General features: G+C 44.7%; 1 protein-coding gene across 1 annotated transcript in view; it reads left to right on the top strand.

Moving 5' to 3' along the window:
- The window catches only part of herc1 (HECT and RLD domain containing E3 ubiquitin protein ligase family member 1), a 265,419-nt gene that overhangs the window by 113,429 nt on the left and 137,572 nt on the right, over positions 1-14,418 (top strand). Inside the window, exons 23-26 of the mRNA XM_078199818.1 lie at positions 1,297-1,612; positions 6,163-6,283; positions 8,821-8,878; positions 10,814-11,088. Coding sequence (XP_078055944.1) covers positions 1,297-1,612; positions 6,163-6,283; positions 8,821-8,878; positions 10,814-11,088 — 770 coding nt within the window. The remainder of the gene's footprint in view (positions 1-1,296; positions 1,613-6,162; positions 6,284-8,820; positions 8,879-10,813; positions 11,089-14,418) is intronic.

Genomic DNA, 14,418 nt, shown 5'->3' with positions numbered 1-14,418 from the left:
GACTGTGTGGAGTTTGCACGTTCTCCCCGTGTCTGCGTGGGTTTCCTCCGGGTGCTCCAGTTTCCTCCCACAGTCTGAAAGACGTGCTGGTTCGGTGCATTGACCAGGCTAAATTCTCCCTCGGTGTACCCGAACGGGCGCCGGAATGTGGCGACTAGGGGATTTTCACAGTAACTTCATTGCAGTGTTAATGTAAGCCTACTTGTGACACTAATAAATAAACTTGAAGAAACTTGGAAATGAGCAGCGAATGGCTTGCCAGGGGCAGCAACATCATATGACCTTCAAAGAATTTTCCATACTTAAACATCAATTTTCTTTCAAATAAGTGACTTAAAGCTTAAAAGTGAGATAATGTATGTTGCGCTGATCTAAGGAGTTAAATTAATACAGTGATCATTTGAACACAAAAAAAAGTTGCATTGCCAAATGAATGTTCTTGAAGATGAGGTGAGCTATTACTCTGAGAAAGAAACAGCATTCGCAGGGAGTACAAGCTAGAAAATCAGGGCTTTGTTGTAGCCCAATCTCCTGATCATATGAACATAGCTTTACCATTGTGAGCCAGAGGTCATTCAATTGCAACTTGTACCAGATCTTAAAACTACTGCCCCCAGTGAGTATTTTTTTTTAGCCAAACTGCATACAATTTTTCAAAATTAGCAGTTGAGATATTTTTCCCATTTCTTCGTACAATTCCTTCCATTTTCAGAAGGGCTTGTGTTTTGAATATTTCAGTTTGTTTATTAGTATCGCAAGTAGACTAACATTAACACTGCAATGAAGTTACTGTGAATATCCCCCTTTCGCCACCTCTGGCACCTGTTCTGGTTACACGGAGGGAGAATTTAGCATGGCCAATGCACCTAACCAGTACATCTTTAAGACTGTGGGAGGATGCCGGAGCACCCGGAGGAACCACACACACACACACACACACACACACACACACACACACACACACACACACACACACACACACTCGGAGAATGTGCAGACTCCAGACAGACAGTAACCCAAGCTGGGAATCGAACCCGGGTCCCTGGCGTTGAGGCAGCAGTGCTAACCACTGTGCCACTGTGCCGCTTTGCTTTCAGGAGTGTTTTGCTGAATGCGCTCCAATAGGGTCTCATTTCCCTAATGTACAGATAGTCTGCCTTTATCGAATAGAATATTATTGCCATCTCTCCATTGCTGATGCCATTTAAAAAAAACATTGGGATCATTTTTGGCTATGCTTCTGCTAGCTTTTAATGAATGTTCTGTTTGTTTGTGTTTTTGTGTTGCATGTTACAGAAATCTTTCAATGTTTCCTATCAGCCCGTGAAGTTGCCCGTGGTCGTGACCGGGAGCGAATGAGCAGCGCGCCTGGCATTGGGAATGGAACCGTCGTCCGACTAGACGATCCACCATCTCAGCTCCGGGAAGAACGGCGGGTCAGCACCGGACTTACAGAAGGACAGGACCTTTACACGGCAGCGTGCAACTCTGTCATCCATCGCTGTGCACTGTTAATTCTCGGAGTCACGCCGGTCATACAAGAGTTACACCAGAAAGATGATGGGCAGATGGGACATTCTGGAGCTAATGAAGGACTTAGTTTTATGACAAGGTTAGAAGCCATTTTTCTTTTGCTGAAAGAGTGTAATCAAAATGATTGGAAGGCCAATTAGATGGAAAAATGTGACAAATAACATATCAATTGTACTGAATTGTTTTGCATATTAATTGCTGTGTAGTATTTTTTCACTTAATAACCCTTAACATATCAAGTCTCAAACATTAGTGCTAATCTATCTCTCTAATCAGAATACGTATTCTCCTGGTTGGTGCCTAATCGTGGCTATATACTTTGTACACTTCCTGAATGCTGCAAGTTAAAGGCAGCCTGTGAACAGATAGCAGACCCACGATAGAACCACAGAATCCTTACAGTGCAGAAATAGGCCATTCAGCCCATCGAGTTTGCACCAACTCTCTGAAAGAGCATCCCGCCCAGACACTACCCTCGTAACCCCACTCATTCACCATGACTACTGCGGATTAGGTGGATTGGCAATGCTAAAGTGCCCCTTAGTGTCCCATGGTGTGCAGGTTAGGCAGATTAACCATGGTAAATGAGTGGGGATAGAGTAGGGAAGAGGGCCTGGATACGATGCGCTGTCAGAGAGTCAGTGAAGACTCAATGGGCCGAATGGCCTCTCCTGCACTGTAGGGATTCTATGAATGCGCCTAACCTACACAGCTTTGAACACTAAGCATGTCAATTCCACCTAATCTGAACTGTGGGAGGAAACCCACGCAGACACGGGGAGAACATGCAAACTCCACACACAGTCACCCAAGGCCAAAATCAAACCTGGATCCCTAGTGCTGAGAGGCAGCAGTGCTAACCACCGTGCCACCCAGCAAAACTCTTTCATTTATGGTGGCTTTTAACAATGCCAATATTTTTTATATATAAATATTTATATTTATACTTTTTAAAATCTTTTTATTCATCACTTTGTGTATTGAGTAAGGGTGTCTTCAGTCATCTTACTGGTTTTTTTTCCATGTCAGTGACGTTTCATCAAACGTTGCATGTGCTCAGTAACCTGTAAATCCTGGTATATATTTCCATCCTGTACCTTTTTTTTAATCTCATTTGATTTTCAGTGTCCAGATTTTAAAAAATTCATTCATGGGATGTGAACGTCGCTGGCATTTATTTCCCATCCCCAATTGTCCTTAAATTGAGTGACTTGCTAGGCCATTTTAGAGGGCATTTAAGAGTCAACCGCATTGTTGTCAGACTATTGGAGTCAGACCAGGTAGGATGGCAGATTTCCTTCTCCAAAGGCCAGTGGGTGGCACGGTGGCACAGTGGGTTAGCACTGCTGCCTCACAGCGCCAGGGACCCAGGTTCAGTTCCCGGTTTGGGTCAGCGTCTGTGTGGAGTTTGCACGTTCTCTCCTCGTGTCTGTGTGGGTTTCCTCCGGGTGCTCCAGTTTCTTCCCATAGTCCAAAAAGATGTGGATTGGCCATGCTAAATTGTCTCTTAGTGTCCCAAAATGTGTAGGTTATGGGGATTAACGGGGTAAATGCATGAGGATCATCTGTCGGACAGTCAGTGCAGACTTAATGGGCCAAATGGCCTCCTTCTGCGCTGTAGGGATTCTGTGATTCTATAATGCATTGGTGCAGATATTCTCTCAACCTGCATGCCCAAACTGCAGTAATCTGAAGTTTTGAAATCCTGTAATGTTGGGTGAAACAGCGGATTGTTAAATTAGCCGTTGGTTTCATTCGCTTCCCTTTGCTTTTTAGGGATACCTATGCAAATTGCTCAGGCCCTACTTTGGATTGTACTCTGTTCCTACTTGGTTGATTATAAACTAAGATTCAACTGATCTTTTACCCCCGGTCCATTAGTTGCCAGGTGTCCGATGAAATTATTCAGCGGAAAAGTTCAGTGTTGTTCATAGAATAGAAGTTCAAAGAAACCCTACAGTACAGAAAGAGGCCATTCGGCCCATCGAGTCTGCACCGACCACAATCCCACCCAGGCCCTACTCTCATATCCCTACATATTGACCCACTAATCCCTCTAACCTACGCATCTCAGGACACTAAGGGCAATTTTTAGCATGGCCAATCAACCTAACCCGCACATCTTTGGACTGTGGGAGGAAACCGGAGCACCCGGAGGAAACCCACGCAGACACGAGGAGAATGTGCAAACTCCACACAGACAGTGACCCAAGCCGGGAATCGAACCCAGGTCCCTGGAGCTGTGAAGCAGCAGTGATGACCACTGTGCTACCGTGCCGCCACCGTGTCCATACCGTGTTGTATGGACAGATACAAAAGGAGATTCTGTGGCAAGGGCTACAAAAGAAATCTGACCACTGTCAAATCCCCTGGTATACTAGAATTTCAGAGCTGTCCACAATAGGTTTTGTTTGCTATAGTTTTTAGGATGGGTGTTTGGCATATGGAGCTAAGTTTTTTGCCCAATCCTAGCCACTTGTAGTCTTTTCATCTTAAAAACCTGTGAGGGGAGGCAGTAGTGCAGTGGAATTGTTGCTGGACGAGTATTCCAGAGACCTAGGGTAATGGTCTGGGGACCTGGGTTCGAATCCCACCACGGCAGATGGTGAAATTTGAATTGAATAAAAATCTGGAATTAAAAGTCTAATGATGAACATGGAACCATTGCCGATTGTTATTCCAACCCAACTGCCTCACTAACGTTCTTTAGGGAAGGAAATCTGCCGTCCTTACCTGGTCTGGCCTACACGTGACTCCAGATCCACAACAATGTGGTTGACTCTTAGATGCCCAGCCAGTGACGCCCACGGCCCATGAATGAACTTCTTAAAAAAACAGAGTGCTCCACAAACTGATGCACCATTCCATTGACTGTCTTACCCTGTAAAGTAGTCTTCTCCCATCTGGCTCCATCAGAAAAGATAATGTGTTTTAAGGTAATTGTAGCTGAAATTCTCTCCACGTAATGGAGCGGGCACACTGGTTAGCACTGCTGCCTCACAGCGCCAGGACCCGGGTTCGATTCCTGGCTTGGGTCACTGTCTGTGTGGAGTTTGCACATTCTCCCCGTGTCTGCGTGGGTTTCCTCCGGGAGCTCTGGTTTTCTCCCACAGTCCAAAGATGTGCGAGTTAGGTTGCTTGGCCATGGTAAATTGCCCCTTAGTGTCAGAGGGACTAGCTAGGATAAATACATGGGATTATGGGGATAGGGTCTGGCTGGGATTGTGGTCGGTGCAGATTCGATGGGCTGAATGGTGTCCTTCTGCACCGTGTGTTCCTATGTAATTGACTTGAAAATATTATTTCTCTCCCCCCACCCCCCTACATATCATCTGCAGACATCTGAAAATTTACAATTCTCCCTACCCAGAACCCAGGTTGTGAATATATCATATACCTGAGCGATGCAACTGAATGACTTGATGAAAACCTCCAGTGAAATTGACATATTGGAAGAAAATGATGGACAACGTGATCCCAGTTAGCTGCCTCCTGCTGGTCCCTGGACTTAGAAGCAATAGCCCATTAGATACAATCTAAGCAAATGTGCCAAAAATCTCCAAACAGAAATTCAGAGGAGGAAAAGAACAATGCAAAATAAAGAAATACATTTTCTACAAAACTGGGGGGGAAAAAAAAACCCTCTAGGTCTTTGTACCTTCTTCCATCGGAAAAAAGATACAAAAGTCTGAGGTCGCGTACCAACTGACTCTGAGTCAGAGGCTTACAGCATGGAAACAGGCCCTTCGGCCCAACTTGTCCATGCTGCCCTTTTTTTTTAAACCTCTAAGCTAGCCCCCATTGCCCGCATTTGGCCCATATCCCTCTATACCCATCTTACCCAGCTTCTTCCCTGCTGCCATCAGCACATTCTCCTCGTGTCTGCGTGGGTTTTCTCCGGGTGCTCCGGTTTCCTCCCACAGTCCAAAGATGTGTGGGTTAGGTTGATTGGCCATGCTAAATTGCCCCTTAGTGTCCTGGGATGCGTAGGTTAGAGGGATTAGTGGGTAAATATGTAGGGATATGGGGGTAGGGCCTGGGTGGGATTGTGGTCGGTGCAGACTCGATGGGCCGAATGGCCTCTTTCTGTACTGTAGGGTTTCTATGATTTCTGCCTCGCATTAAGTTGACCTTTCTCTACACCCTAGCTATGACTGTAACGCTACATTCTGCGCTCTCTCCTTTCCTCCTCTATGAACGGTATGCTTTGTATAGCGTGCAAGAAACCATATTTTTCACCGTATATCAATACATGTGACAATAATAAATCAAATTAAAATCAAACTTCTGGGTTCTTTGGTTTTTAAGTTCTGCCTAATACAATTATATTTATCTTTGCTTTGAGTTGGTTAGACAAGGGGTAAATTTTATGTTTGAGTTGGAAGCACTTACAAACGTTCTGCTAAAATATTTTATTTTGGAGCTAATATCGCAGTAAGTTCTAGACATTGCAATGATTGTTAAAATGAAACGATGTCCTCTTTACAGTGTTTTACAATCCAATCAATGTTACTGGTTATGTTAAGCCGCCTTTTAGATTTGAGTATTTAAAATTTCACAAATTTATTGCAAGTATTTAATTTGCTGCTTGTGGAGGACTTTGATGATGACGAGACCTATTTGTTACAGGAGTGAAAGTTTGACAGCAGAGAGCCATTCTGTGCAATCAAATTCGACCTACAAACTGACTAAATCGCGAAGTGAATCAGACTTGTCTCAGCCTGAGTCTGACGAGGAAGGTTGTGCATTTGTGAGTATTTCAGTCATAAGGGTTGGTGCAACAGTAAAACGACGGTGGTCACTGCTGGAATGTAGGAACAGGTGAAGGTAAATTTGCCAGATGACTATAGGCTGCTCTCCCCTTTGAGGTGGTGATTTAACCTGACGTTCACCACACCTCCGGCGAGGAGCAAGGTTGAGAAGGCGGGGCCTTCATGAATAACCTCAGCCGGTACGGGAATTGAACCCTCGCTGTTGGAGATGCTCTGCATTAGCTGTCCAACCAACTGAGCTAAACCGAAATACGGCAGTAATTGGAATGCAGCAAGCTCCAACAAACAGCAAGGTGACAATGACTAGGTAACCTGTTTGTGGTGACAATCTCTATTGTGTTCAAGTCCTTGAGTGGGCCTTGAACCCACAACCTTCTCATTCTTACTACATTGTAATACCACAGTCCAAAAGACATGCTGGTTAGGTGCATTGGCCATGCTAAATTCTCCCTCAGTGTACCCGAACAGGCACCGGAGTGTGGCGACTAGGGGATTTTCACAGCAGCTTCATTGCAATTTTAATGTAAGCCTACTTGTGACACAAATAAAATATTTTATTTCTTTCATGAGATGTGGACGTCACTGACAAGCCCATATATCTGAACAGTGCACTTTTTCTGTTTCAACTGGGTAGCTGAATGAAAACCTCCAGGTCTCTGTATCTTATGGCTCTAAGACTCTAGGTTCTTTTGATTTTAAAACTCTGCCTAGTTCAGCTTTGGTATTGACCTTTGAGTTGGTTGGACGAGGGGTAAATTTTATATTTGAATTGGAAGCAGATTGCTGCCCATTCCTAATTGTCCTTGAACTGAGTGGTTTGCGAGACCATTTTGGCAACCTCTAACTGGGTTGTACCTTAACATCAACCAGATAGACCTGCTCTCTGGTTTCAGCCAATATCACTCATTGTGAGATGTATGAGAACAGTGAGTACCTTTTATATCATAGAAATCCTACAGTGCAGAAGGAGGCCATTCGGCCCATCGAGCCTGCACAGACCACAATCCCACCCAGGCCCTATCTCCGTAACCCCATGCATTTACCGTAGCTAGTCCCCCTGACACTAAGGGGCAATTTAGCATGGCCAATCCACCTAACCCGCACATCTTTAGATTGTGGGAGGAAACTGGAGCACCACGCAGACACGGAGAACGTACAGATTCCACACAGACAGTGACTCGAGGCCGGAATTGAACCCGGGTTCCTGGCGCTGTGAGGCAGCAGCGCTAACCACTGTGCCAGATAGTCCCTCACACTCCAGGCAGACACTTGACCTTGGCTTGGGGCACTGTTTAACTGTAGCTGAGATTGGATATTCAGTAGTTAAGAGGAGAGGAATATCTGCTCTGATTTCACTCGTCAATATGGTACGCCATAACATCTGACGCAAGTTTTTAAAGTTTAGGCCATACAGATATAGTAAGCACTTGGCTCAGTAATATTTACATAGGATAGGAATTGACTTTAACTTGGAGGTATTAATACCCTTCATTGGCTATTGGCACAATTTGCCTCTGATACCACAAGTGATAAATTCCCTGGCTGCACCGCACTGTCAGAGTGAAAGCTATCAATTGACATGACCTCTGTTTCATGCTGACAGGTGGCATTCTTCATCTGAATTTAAACTTGGTTCGCTGTCCTGAGGTCTCCCACCAAGAATGTGAAGAGCAGCTCATCTTTCCACATGCTAATCTACGTTGCAAGCACTGATTAGATGGTTGACTCACCAGCATGTATGGGGCCCCAGCACTTGTGTTAAAAGTACAGAAGATTTATATGAATCCAGAAATAGGAAAACTAGATTTTTTTATCTTGCATTTTTTTTTGGATGATAGCATCAATAATAAAACAAATTTAAGCAGATAATAAAGTACTTGTATGATGCAGTTAAAACCAAGATTAACTGAAGTTAAAATTTTAATCAAAGATTTTAATGTTTTAATCATTAGTCAGCCTGTATTTTTACATGTCAGAATGGAGCACTGGCTGTACCAATTAATATATTTCAGTGATGTCTTGAGCTTGCTCATTTGGAAGCAGCACAGTGGTTAGCACTGCTGCCTCACAGCGCCAGGGACCCGGGTTCGATTCCCAGCCTTGGGTCACTGTCCGTGTGTGGTGTCTGCACGTCCTCCCCGTGTCTGCGTGGGTTTCCTCCAGATGCTCAGATTTCCTCCCACACTCCGAAGACGTGCGGGATAGGTTGATTGGCCATGCTCAATTGCCCCCTTCTTGTCCCGGGATGCGTAGGTTAGTGGGGTAAATATGTGGGGTGATGGGGCCTGGGTGGGATTGTTGTCGGTGCTGACTCGATGGGCCGAATAGCCTCATTCTACATTGTAGGTTTCTATGATTTCCCTGGCAAGTAAACTCCGCTGTACCAGTCAGCAACTAAAGATAAAGTCACAACTTTGCGCCCCTATTTTAAAATGGAAATAACGTTTGCCAATTCTTTTACGACTTACTGACTTGTGCATTTCATTAATTGTTCATTATTGTTGTTTTTTTAAAGAACTCCAGAAGAAATGTGGATGTGGACTTAGATTTGGCATCAGTCCAGAGAAAACGAGGTGAGCCTTGTGTAGATCTCTTTTGTTTTTGGAATTTAGATGTTTTTGTAATGCTGAAATGGACTGCTCCAGAATATTGTATCGTTTCATCCAGAACTCTTCACCTTTGTTTAATTGATTTGCATAAACCTCGTTGCATAGTTTTAATTTTATAAGTTGTATTTTGGTACTAAACTGGAGCCATTTGGAAAACCTTTCATCCTTCTCTTTTTCCCAGGGTGGAAGAGTCAATTACTCGGGGGGGCCATAGGTTTAAAATGCGAGGGGCAAAATTTAAAAGAGATGCACGAAGCAAGAATTTTTACAGAGGGTGCCTGGAATTCGCTGCCGGGGGGAGGTAGTGGAAGCAGATACGATAGTGGTTTTTAAGGGGCGTCTTGACAAATACATGAATCACATGGAAATAGAGGGATATGGTCCCCGGAAGGGTTAGGGGGTTTCCAGTTCAATCGGGCAGCTTGGCCAGTGCAGGCTTGGAGGGCCGAAGGGCCTGTTCCTGTGCTGTAACGTTCTTTGTTCTTGTTCTTTTGTGTTTAATTTCGAGTATAATGTGTATCAAACTTGCAATTTGCGATTACCGTCAGCTGCCCCGACTGTGTCTACATAATTGTGGCCAATGATGGAGCCAGTGTGATTCTTTGGAATTTTATGGCTCAGAAGAAGAGTCCTATTGGAATCAACGCTAACTCAGTTTCTCTCTCCATAGGTGCTGCCAGAGTTTTTCCAGCGTCTTGTTTTTATGTCAGATTTCCAGCTGTGTTTTGCTTTTATGATCGTGTTTTGGGCTGGAATTTATCGGCCGTTCCCGCCCCGCCGCCACCATTGCTGAGAGCGAGCGAGCATGGAGAATTTGGCGCTTGGCCAAATCTCCATTCACTACAGAGGGACCATAAAATCCCACCGGCGTAAACGGCAGGAAAATTCCACCCCGAGTGTTTGGGAAGAAAACAGGAAACACATTTGAGTTCCTACTTTGTGCCCAGTGTGGAAAAAGTACACTTTTTGATCTGTGTAAACTGTCAAATGCTTCACTGCTTAACGAGCTTAGATTTAGTTCCGTGCTATTTTAATACATCTTCAAATTATTTGATGCTTGCAAGTAGCTATGCAAGAATGATCAGTGTAAAAACTGCCTGAGAATTATTACTTTAGTATGGCAGGGCAGTAGTATTACTCCAGTTTGCTTGAACTGTTGGTGGGCAATCTTCGAGTGGATGAAGAGAATTTCTCATGGTTATTTAATGCCCAAAGCACTCAGCTGCTTCACACGTAGACTTTCCAAGCATGTGTTGTATCAAATGTCTCCTTTTGTCTTCTGATTTTATGTGGTAGTGTGTTTACTCCTTGTTGGCCAGTTGAGTCCCAGAAACAAGAGGAGCTGCAAGCAAGTAAACGATGGCATGTTTAACCTTTTTTTTTTCCTGAAGCTTAAAGCTTGCCCACGTATGTTACACCATGTACAGTCCGTACTATCCCTTGATTGTAGCAGCATTGGTTTGTCCCATCTGCTGTGCACCATGATTGTTGGGCCAGTAGGATGGATGGTTAATCGTGTTGGTACTGCTTTGCCTCGGCAGAAAAATCGCAGCTTAAGCAATGTAATGACTAGGCTTTACAGTTTATGGTTGAACTTCACTTGTATTTTGCTTAGGTTTGCAATGAGCTTGTACAATAGCACCCCCCCCAAAAAAAAAGCATACAAAATCTTTAGCTGGTATCCTTCCAAGACCAGATGGCCAGTAATTCCTCCTTTTCTCCCTAACATACTGTTTCATTTGGAATAAAAGATTCTGCCATTTTTATTTAAATCCGCTTTATGCATGACTCTTTGTTTTCAGTTTGCTTGTTACAGTATAAATAGATGAGAGCTTATATTGACTGTTCTTCCATGTAAACATCTTTGCTTATGTTCTCCCATTGTTGCATATGCCACAGGACCTCCTTATAGCCCAACAGACTCACTGAGAGCGACCTGGACACGGCTGAAGCACAGCAGAGATCGGCCCTACGCTGCTTCTTCCCCCTGGTACAACGCATCTGATTTTGATCTGAATCAGTCCCTTGGGATCCACACGTTCATTGAAAACATTGTCAGTTTTGTGAGTGGGGGTGTGGGAACTTCCTCAGGTTTTAAGGAGCCTGAAGAAAACATGTCCTCCAACCCCCAGGCTATCCTCATTGCCATGGAGCAGCAGCAACTTAGATCTGAGGTAAGCAATGGGTGTTCTTGCCTGTATTCAGCCCAGCCCAGTCAACCACAGCGGCTAACCACTGTGCCACCCTGCCGCCCCGGTGTTGAAGTAACTAGATAGGACTGTATTTGAACTGAGTGACTTGCTTAGATCATTTCAGAGAGCGGTTGAGAATCAACCACATTGCTGAGGGCCTGAAGTTACATGTAGGCCAGACCAGGTAAAGATGGCAGATTTCCCTCCCTAAGTTGGACTTTTATAACAATCGATGATATTTCTTGGTAACTATTACTGAGACGAGCTCTGCTGCCTCACAGCTCCGGGGACCTGGGTTCGATTCCCGGCTTGGGTCACTGTCAGTGTGGAGTTTGCACGTTCTCCCCGTGTCTGCGTGGGTTTCCTCCGGGTGCTCCAGTTTCTTCCCACAGTCCAAAGATGTGCGGGTTAGGTTGATTGGACATGCTAAATTAACCCTTAGTGTCCTGGGATGTGATAGGTGAGAGGTATCAGCAAGGTAGCTAAGTGGGGATAGGACCTGGGTAGGATTGGTGTCAGTGCAGACTCGATGGGTCGAATGGCCTCCTTCTGCACTGTGGGGATTCTTTGATCCCTAGAGTTTTAGCCTTGGTCTCTAGGTTACTAGTTTAGTGACATTAGCACTATACCACCATCTTTAGAACATAGAGAACATAGAACATTACAGCGCAGTACAGGCCCTTCGGCCCTCGATGTTGCGCCGACCAGTGGTACCAATCTAAAGCCCCTCTAATCTACACTATTATAGAACATAGAACATTACAGCGCAGTACAGGCAAAATGGTCTCTAAATGGTCTACCTGTTGAGTTGATGTTTAGACTCAATGTTGTCACTAAATTTATCAGACAATCTTCATGGCTCATTATTTCATAATTTCTTTGAGACATTACCAGGATGTGCTAAAATTTATGATTAGCCACTGAGCTTCCTTCCTGCCCTCAATATGAAATGATTTGATTTGATTTATTATTGTCACATCTATTGGGATACAGTGAAAAATATTGTTTCTTGCGCACTATACAGACAAAGCATACCGTTCATAGAGAAGGAAAGGAGAGTGCAGAATGTAGTGTTAGCCCTAGCTAGGGTGTAGAGAAAGATCAACATAATGCGAGGTAGGTCCATTCAGAAGTCTGACGGCAGCAGGGAAGAAGCTGTTCTTGAGTCGGTTGGTACGTGACCTCAGACTTTTGTATCTTTTTCCCGATGGAAGAAGGTGCGATGGAAGAAGGTGGAAGAGAGAATGTCCGGGTTGCGTGGGGTCCTTGACTATGCTGGCTGTTTTGCCGAGGCAGCGGGAAGTGCAGACAGATTAAAATCCTTCACCTCCATCCTTATGATAGCTTTCTGGTAACAGTCCACGAATAGATTGTCATAGGTTCAATTAGAAATGATTTAATCGGTTAAAAACATAAAAATGTGAGAAAATAACTCTTTCAAAGAAGTCACGGTAGCCACCAAATGGAGTCAGTCACACTTCACATGTGACAGAGGTAGGACCCCTCACAATGTTTAAGAAGCATTTAGATGAGCACTTGAAGCACCATAGTGCACAAGACTACGGACTAAGTGCTGGAAAATGGGATTAGAATAAATAGGTGCTTGATGGCTGCTACAGAAATGATGGGCCAAAAGGCCTCTTTCTGTGCTGTAAAGGTCTGACTCTAAAAGCTCTATATGGACTCGAGGAAGAATTTAATGTGGTTTGGGGATGGCGGGGGGAGGTCACCAGTGAAATGGGAGACAGGGTGTTGGAGGCAAGTGTAGTAGGGTGGCTCTCTGTAGCCTCCCACCTTCCCATTGCTGGGTCCATCAATCAGACATTGAGTGCCTGACACTGAGGGAAACGCCTGCCTCCCTGAATGGTGATTTCCCCTTCCCGCCACTGTTTGAATGATAGCGACTGTGGGGCAAGGCCCTTAGTTGGCATTTTCTCCCACTTAAGAGCCTTGATTGGCATCTGGATGGGAAGGCCACCCTCCCTCACCAAATTAGTCCATGAGGGGGTGCAGCTTCCTGCCTGATCATTCACCCCCCCCACCAATTTAAATACCATTCCCCTAACTGTCACACTGCAATTTTTAAGCAAACATCTTCCTAAATGAGCAACAAAAGAGAAAATGTTTCATTGGACTTATACCTAGGTTTATTGGATGAAGTCTGGCGCACAAAATGTGGTTCACACTTTACAGGTTATTTTGCTTTTACGCTTTTGCCAAATCCACGGTGCTTTTTGTTCAGACAAAAATCAGGCATTTTGGTTTCTTCTATAATAGTTTAAAAAGCACCAAATACCACAGTACAGAAGAGGTCCTTCGGCCCATCGAGTCTGCACCGATGCATGAAAGGCCCTGACCTACCCACCTAAACAGAAGATACTTAATTATTTATGGTAATAGTCGCTAGATAACCTCCAGCCATTTCAGACGCTCAGGGATCAGGGCCTAGCTCATCAGTAAGGGTTCAGCCCATGGTTCATGGATTGGGAAGGGTCAGTGGTTTGTGGGATCAGGAGTATTTGGGAGATGGGATTGGACTTGAGGTGACAGTGATTTGTGGAGGTTGGTGGGAGGCTTATTGTGTTAATATGGGGTTGAGAATATTATCACCCCTGCCGGTTAAGTCGCTGATCTTTTGTCGCAGGTGGGGGGAGGGCGCTTCTTGTTTGTCCTTGCCCAGTATTTTGGATGATGAATCTCAGGCTAGAAGTAGACTCCTTACTGGTCAATATGGGCTTAACTTCTAGGTCAGTGTACCTTTAATCAATTCATAATACTTGGGAATTGCTGGCAAAGCAGGCATTTATTAACCATACTAATTGACCTGGAGAAAGTAGTGGTGAGCCACCACCTTAAACATCTTCAGTCTGTGTGGTGAAGGTGCTTCCACGCTGCTGTTAGATATGGAGATCCATGATTTTGACTCCATAATCATGCGGGAATGACTATTTTTCCAAGTCCGATGGAGCGTGATTTGGAAGGTAAATTTCAGGTAGCATTGTACCCGAATGCATGCTGCCCATGTGCTTCTAGGAAGGAGAGGTCACTGGTTCGGGAGGTGCCGCCATAGAAACCTTTACTGCACTGCATTTTGTTGTGAGTACCCATTGCGTTCAAGGTGTTTTATCCTGGATGGTGTCGAGCTTTTCGAGTGTTACAGCTGCACTCGTCCAGACGAGCAAACAGTTTTCCATCACATCCTTGACTTGGTAAGTAGTCTCACAGCACCAGGTTAAAGTCCAACAGGGTTTATTTGGTAGCACGAGCTTTCGGAGCGCCGCTCCTTCATCAGGTGAGTGGCACTCCTTGACT

Source organism: Mustelus asterias, chromosome 29, assembly GCF_964213995.1.
Source record: "Mustelus asterias chromosome 29, sMusAst1.hap1.1, whole genome shotgun sequence".
In the NCBI taxonomy this organism is placed as follows: domain Eukaryota; kingdom Metazoa; phylum Chordata; class Chondrichthyes; order Carcharhiniformes; family Triakidae; genus Mustelus; species Mustelus asterias.
Note: the sequence above shows the minus strand (reverse complement) of the source record. Positions and strands in the feature narration are given on the sequence as shown.